This window comes from Suricata suricatta, chromosome 6 (assembly GCF_006229205.1).
Source record: "Suricata suricatta isolate VVHF042 chromosome 6, meerkat_22Aug2017_6uvM2_HiC, whole genome shotgun sequence".
Classification (NCBI taxonomy): domain Eukaryota; kingdom Metazoa; phylum Chordata; class Mammalia; order Carnivora; family Herpestidae; genus Suricata; species Suricata suricatta.
This window is the reverse complement of record NC_043705.1, coordinates 14,069,524-14,076,331: the sequence shown is the minus strand read 5'-3', so window position 1 is coordinate 14,076,331 and position 6,808 is coordinate 14,069,524. Positions and strand designations below refer to the sequence as shown.

At 54.7% G+C, this 6,808-nt stretch overlaps 1 protein-coding gene across 1 annotated transcript; it reads left to right on the top strand.

The window, feature by feature from the left end:
• The first annotated feature begins 4,494 nt into the window (after positions 1-4,494).
• Positions 4,495-5,964, top strand: SCGB3A1 (secretoglobin family 3A member 1). The gene is made up of 3 exons (XM_029941432.1): positions 4,495-4,621; positions 5,281-5,570; positions 5,815-5,964. Exons 1-3 carry the CDS (start codon positions 4,510-4,512, stop codon positions 5,836-5,838), a joined length of 426 nt encoding a protein of 141 aa, XP_029797292.1. The 5' UTR covers positions 4,495-4,509; the 3' UTR covers positions 5,839-5,964.
• Positions 5,965-6,808: the final 844 nt, after the last annotated feature.

Here is a 6,808-nt window from a genome sequence, read left to right as displayed (position 1 = left end):
ATGGGTGTGTCTCTGTTAATGTCCCCATCCCATGGACGACCCCAGGGAAGACATCTGCTGGAGCATTTGGGAAGAATCAGCAAGAGCAGTAGACAAAACTTAGGAAGTAAAAATACAAAGCACTCGGGACACCTGCGTGGCGCAGTCAGTTAAGTGTCCAAGGTCATGATTTCACGGTTCGTGAGTTCGAGCCTGATGTTAGGCTCTCTGCTGTCAGCACAGACACCACTTCAAATCTTCTGTCCCCATCTCTCTCTGCCCCTCCCCCACTGGTTCTCTCTCTCTCTCTCTCTCTCTCTCTCTCTCTCTCTCTCAAAAGTAAATAAATACTGACACCTCTTCCAACAGGCAGCGGTGGGCTCTCACATCAGGAGTGGTGGCATCTTGACAACTCTGTGGCCATGGAGGCAACTGCGTCCATCTGTCCTCCAGCCCAGCCTGTTCTGGGGAAACTCAAAAGAAACATGATGACCCAGAATCTAGAGAAGAAAAGACAAGTCCATTTAGCCAAGACCAACCAGAGGTGTCGTGAAATAGCTGCACTTCCTATAAGGCGGACGAGCTGCATTTTTGAGAGGCTGGTCACGAGGATAATGTCGCTTCCTGGCAACAAGACCAGGTGCAGTGAATGGGATGGAACCTTGCAGAAGCCCCAGCAAATCTACACACACAGGAGACTGCGGGGCCTCCAGGCCTGCAGCTGCGATGGGGAGGTTTTAAGTCCTTTGGATGTTACAAACATCTTACAAGAAGTTGCAAGGTGCTGGGGTGCTGGGTCTCTCCTCGGCAGACCTGAGCTCTGCCCAGCGCCATCTTCCAGTTGGGCAGGGATGGTCCCGGGAGTGGGTTTCTGTCTCCCGCCATCCACCTGCAGACAACCAGTAACGCCCAGAGATATCTGGAGACAGACTCAGAAAGTGAGGAAAGCAAGAGACAGACTGGCTGAGGCCTTGTGGGCAGACAGTCTTGCCAGGGAGGCAGAGAGAGCCGGAAGCCAAGAGGGACGTCCTGACAACTAGAGGAGAAGGAGGGGAAGGTGGCCCTTGGAGGGACCTGTTTCACTTTCTCTTGGAACATCAGTCTTTGTTTCTTGCTCTATGCCATCATGCTTTGTTATATCTAAATGGCACTTGAGACAGAGATGGGAAAGAATATGTGGTTTTGTGGGTAAGAGATTGGCTTTCATGTGATAGGAGAGAAGAGAAAGTTTGCCCTGAATGAAGGGTGTCTGCCTCACAGCATAGGACTCACTGGAATTATTCAATAAATGCTTCATCTTATTTATGAAATAAATAAATAAATAAATAAATAAACATTAAACAAAAACACAAGGCACTTGTGTTTGGTATCAGAAAAAATATATACAAAAATGTTAAATGTGACCTCATGCCATACTTTTGTTGCTCCCTCTCATCTCAGATGCAATGAATATTTGGGGGGGGCACTTGCCCCTGGCACCAGATGCAAAGATAAGAGCCCAGCTGGGGACACAGTGACAATGGCTTGGCTCTGGGGAGGAAGGTCACAAATGTTCAGATCCTAGGAGCCCTGACTCCACAATTCTGGGTCAACTCTTATAACTGTCTTCTCTGCTTGGGCCTGGTCCCTACTTAGTGCATTTAAGAAGGTGAGATAAAGCTCAAGGAAAAGCCATCTCTCCCCGATGGAGCCAATGTTAGGAATGCAGGTCCATTAGATGGGTCTTGGCCAAGAACCCAGGGAATTCTGCCTTGCTCTGGTCATCCATTTGGGACCCCCAAGGGAGCAATGGCAGAGAAGAATAAAACATCAGAGTCCTTTGGGCCCCAACCCACAGAGGCCTGAGGCTGGGCCGGAGCCCAGAGTCTAGACTGCAGTTCTGAGGGTCCATTTCTGCGCCCTGAACCTCAGAGAGAGACGAGCCGAGGGGCTGAAGCACAGCCACCTGGACAAACGAGGAAGAGTGGTGGGCCCACCAATGAGCAGGACCCATCAGCCACAGGGGCTGTGGACTGGCTGGCAGGAGTGTCAGTCACCAGGGGCTGCAGTGCTCGGCTGGCTCCCACCCCTCAGGAAACCCGGTCCATCCTTTTCTTTCTTCTGTAAGCCCACCCTGTCTGACAGCTAAAGGTGTGGGTGACCAGGCGTGAGTAGCGACAAGACCTCCCGACCCCTGCCACGAATGACAGGGTCACTTTGTGTCCTTTGTGTCCTGAGGTCAAGACTGCTGCCAGGATGCAGCCCCAGAACCGTGAAATGGGTCAGTGATTAAGCCGGCTCTGAGGACCCACTAACTCGGAATCCCACCGCGTTCTGGTTCTGATTTGGAATTGTGCTCAGTTGTGTTGTCCAAGTTCTGCAGACAAGAGGTGTGCTGTGACCACCAGACAGCCACGGGGTCTGGGTGAAGACAGCCATGCCCCCACGTGCAGGGCTTGACCAACAAGAGGGCAGCCACATCTGCATTCCTCATAGCCAGAAGTCATGGCTCAAGTCCCCACAAAGAACAGAACCTGACCTCGCCCATCTCCACCCCTCCATGTTGTTCTCCTGGACCAGATACGCCTGCCTCCAAGGCCTGGGTGGGTCTGGGGTCCTTTGGCTGTGGCTGCATCTGAGAAGTTGGATGGCACTGTGATGGCTAAGGCTTCCTTCCAATCACAAGCAGAGCTGAACTACGCCTCCTCTTTCTTTCTTTCTTTGATTTTTTTTTAAATGTTAATTTATTTTTGAAAGAGACAGATTGTAAGCAGGGGAAGAGCAAGAGAGAGACACAGAATCTGAAGCAAGCTCCAGGCTCTGAGCTGTCAGCACAGAGCCTGATGTGGGACTTGAACTCACAAACCGTGAGATCACGACCTGAGCCGAAGTCAGAGGTACACCTGACTGAGCCACCCAGGAGCCCCACACCTGCTCTTTGGAGATCCATGTCTCCAGGCCTCCAAGGAACAAGAGGCCTGTGACAACATCCCAGCACTGCCACCCACCCCCCCCCCTCAACACACACACCTTTGGCGAGCTTGCCTGGCAATTCTCAGCTGCCACAGCAGATTCCCCTCCAAGTACACGTCCTCAGCCCAGTGGAAGCGATGCTCCCCAGAAGCAGACACCACAACCTTGTGTTGGGCCCAAGGAAACTCATGCTGAAGCAGAAGGAGAAACCGCTTCTTAGCTGTGTCCACCTTCCTTATCCACGTCGTGCTGTTGTCCTCACTCACCCCGGAAACAGCCTCCACTTTGGGGACCCTCAGGCCTCCCTGAGGTCACAGAGAAACCCTTCTGGTCTTCCCCTCAGCTCCTGCACCTTCTGTTGTGGGGGAAGGCAGAGCCATCCTGACTCGTGGGAAGGTGTCACCCCACCTGCCGGCCCAGGCTTTGTAGGAGAGAGGCGGCCCGAGAAATCATCCCTTTGGTTAAAGCCTCCTTGAGAAGATGAGGCTCAGGGCACTGTGGGTGCAGCCCGGGGCAAGCCTTCCCACCCCGCTCCATCTTTAACCCCATCTGGCCCTCTTTTTGGGTTTTGTCCTTGCCTCAAGAGCAGCAACCCTTTGGAAAAAATCCCTCAAAGGTCCATTTTTGCAAGTTGAAAGCGTACTTCCTATTGCAATTATTTCCACACTAAGAATGACAGTGCAAAGTGCCCCCAGGCAATCAAGGAAAAGTGTAAGAACTGCCTGAAGACCACATGAATGTGCACGCTCTGGCCACAGCTGCTGACAGTGCTGTCTGCAGGTAGGAGGGTGCAAAGCGCCCTGCGGAGGGGGGGGGGCACTCAGGAGCAGCTGGAGACCCGTCAGGCTGTAAAGGCCAAAACCCTCTTGTAACCAAAGTGGCGAGTGGGTATTTCAGGATGCTCCCTGAAAACTCACATCTTCCTACTGATGAGCCTGTGTCGTGGGGCTGAATGTGTTCTGCTCATCCTCCATTATCATACTAGGTAGTGACATATGTGTAAGGACTTTGAAAGAAACTCTTGGTAGGGAGACTGATGGCAGAGTTGGAAAACTGTCGTGGGTCCTTGTGTTCTCACTGGTAGCGCGCTGTGGCCCCACCAGGGTGGTGGCCAGGAATGAGGTCGGACTTGGATGGGCTTGGAGTCTCTCTCTGCCTCTCCAGGACCAGGAGGGCCCGGAGGACCCCCACTGCCCGCCATTTCCATGGTCTGGCAGCGGGGGAAGGACCAGTGTCACACCCCTGTCCCTTCCTGTCCCGGGGTGCGCAGCAGTGCTGGAGGGCCAGGTGGGGTCAGAACAGAGAGCTCTCCACAAAGGTAACCTCCTGCGTGGGCCTTGTGCCCACAAAGCATAGCCTACATTCCTGCTCTCAATGAAGAGCCCAGCCCTCTGGTCCAGGGGGCTCTGCCAACAGGAAGTCCCTGAGCCCTGGGTGCGTAGGGGGGCACAGGCCTCCCAGGGCCCACCAGGCTGAGCAGGAAGTTGGCCAGGGTTGTACTAGCTGAGCAAACAGCACATTTCTCAGGAGGATGAGGTGGCGAGGCCCCAGCCTGGGAGAGGGGTGAGGACGGGGTATATGAACCAGAGCGAAGCCTGCCTCTGTTCCCAGAGCAGCCACTGCGCCCAGTCCGCCATGAAGCTCGCGGCCGCCTTCCTGGTGCTCTGTGTGGCTCTGCTGAGCCGTCCTGGTGAGTGCCTGCAGGACTTGGTCCCCAGGTCCTCGCTCCGGGGCCTTGGCAGAGGCTCTGGTTGGGTCCCCTGTTGCCTCTGCCTTGGGCACCAGGCCACTCCTCCACTTACCACCTCCTGGGGCTCCTCGTCCCTCTGGGCAGGATGTCCTGCTCCTTCGTGGGCCTTCAAGGCCCTCTGGGGTCTGCCCTGCCCCAGCCCACAGGCTTCCTCTCCTATTCCCACTGGCCCCAGTGTCTCCTCTTGACCCAACACCAGATTGTCCTAGCCTTGGCCAACGTCAGCTCTGGCCCTGGTCTGGGACTACGCCACCCATTTGCTTTCTGCTTCATCCTTCAAGGCCCTTTCCAGGTGTCCCCTTCTCTGGGAAGCCTGCCGTGGATGCCACTCAGAGCTTTCTTCATCTCCCTTCACCCTTGGGCCACCTCGTATGCCCCTCTGTCCAGCCACCTGCTTGCTGGGCCACAGCGATCTGCTCACAAGACTGCCTGTCTCAACCAGCAGGGGACTCCTCAGGGCTGGGCCTCCCCCAACTCAGATGGGGTAGCCGTCAGCGAGTGGCTAGAGGTGCACGCACCACCCGGAGGAGACAGGCCCTTAGCAGGTCTCCACGGAGGCCCAGTTCACACAGGGGGCTTTTCTCTCCTTGTGTTTGCAGCTGCCACTTTCTTCGTGGACACAGTGGCCAAGCCTGTGGCCTCAGCTCTGACCGACCTCAATCCTGCTGTGGAGGCTGGGGCAGAGGCCCTGGCCGGGGCAGGAGACCTGGCTGAGACAGCCGCTATGGCTGGGGCCGGGGCCATGGCCAACCCCTTTCTCCAAGGTTTCAAAGCCCTGAAGTTCATCCTGACCATCCTGGGGTTCCCAGTGAAACAGCTCATGGAGGATTCCAGGAAGCCTGTGGCTGAGCTGGGCCCTGAGGCCATGGGGGCCGTGAAGTCTCTGCTGGTAATGTGGGTGCACCCTCCCTCTGAAGGCAGTCCCCCTCCCCAGCCACCCTGCCAGAGTGGCACAGTCTGCTCCTCAAAATGCCACAAAGGCGGCCCAGCCCTACGTCAGGGGGTCCTCGTCGCCGGCCCCCAGAAGCAGGATTCCTTGGGTGGGAACCCTGTGGACCACATCTGAATGGCAAGGGGGCTTCTGAGGGCCCTTGGGGGTGAGAACCCACTCAAACTTGGCTTTTCCTTTCCAGGGGGCCCTCACGTACCTTGGCTGAGTGGAGACTGGAGGATCTCTGCCTGGGGATGAGGTGCTGCCATCTGCAGGCTGGGGATGGCCGCCTAGCCCTGATCAGCCAAGCCTTCCTTTCCCTACTCTCCCAATAAACATGGATAGGAGCGGCTTTGAGGCTGGTTTCTTCTTGCCTCGGTACCAAAGCCCGTTTCTCCCGCTGCCGTGAGCGATGGTGCTGAGGGGCCTGCAGGTGGGATGGTTCCTAGGCCTCAGGGGGTACACGATGCCCCGATTGTGTGAGGGTGCGTGCAGGTGTGTGAAAGACACTACTGACATTTTGCAGGTGACTCAGAGCCACCAATTAAAGGGGACGGGGATTGGCCAAGTATTAGAGTTAGCTAAAACTGGGATCCCCCACCTGTTACACTCCACAATTACTTATGAAGCATAGGAGTTATTTAACCCTTGGAAATTGGTGAGAACCTCCAAAGTTAGCTATTTGTTGCTACTTTTTGAAAAGTTTTTATCTTCCCTCTGACATACCTTTCTTTCCTGGGTTGAGGCAGGACTGAGGGCTGTAGGAAGTCTATGTCAGGTTTGATTTTTCTCGGTGGTTTCTGATCGTTCATTATTGAAATAATTTAGTGGCTTTGGGCCCTTTGGTTCTACCAGAAGACCCACCATTCCTGGACTGATCCCCAGTGCTGGTGGGAAGGCGCCCGGAGTCTGACTATTGATGTCTGTCTTGAGGGAAACTTCCCAGCAAACTCCTCTTTGATTGATACGTTACTGCTCCAGGAAAAGTAGAACTCGGCCTCACGTTTTCTGAGAAGGGCTCTCCCTGGTTTAACTATCAACCCACCGTGGACGATCTGAACCCTTCTGTACCTGTTTTTTTTTTTTTAATGTACCCCTTTTAATTTTTTTTAATGTTTATTTATTATTGAGACAGAAATAGAGCATGAATGGGGGAGGAGCAGAGGGAGAGGGAGACACAGAATCCAAAGCAGGCT

Bases quoted from the DNA above. Each gene is read 5' to 3' on its own strand.
- SCGB3A1 (XM_029941432.1), top strand. From the start codon at position 4,510: ATGAACCAGAGCGAAGCCTGCCTCTGTTCCCAGAGCAGCCACTGCGCC. The intron at 4,622-5,280 runs GTGAGTGCCTGC...TTGTGTTTGCAG, and splicing joins GGCTCTGCTGAGCCGTCCTG to CTGCCACTTTCTTCGTGGAC. The intron at 5,571-5,814 runs GTAATGTGGGTG...TTTCCTTTCCAG, and splicing joins GGGCCGTGAAGTCTCTGCTG to GGGGCCCTCACGTACCTTGG.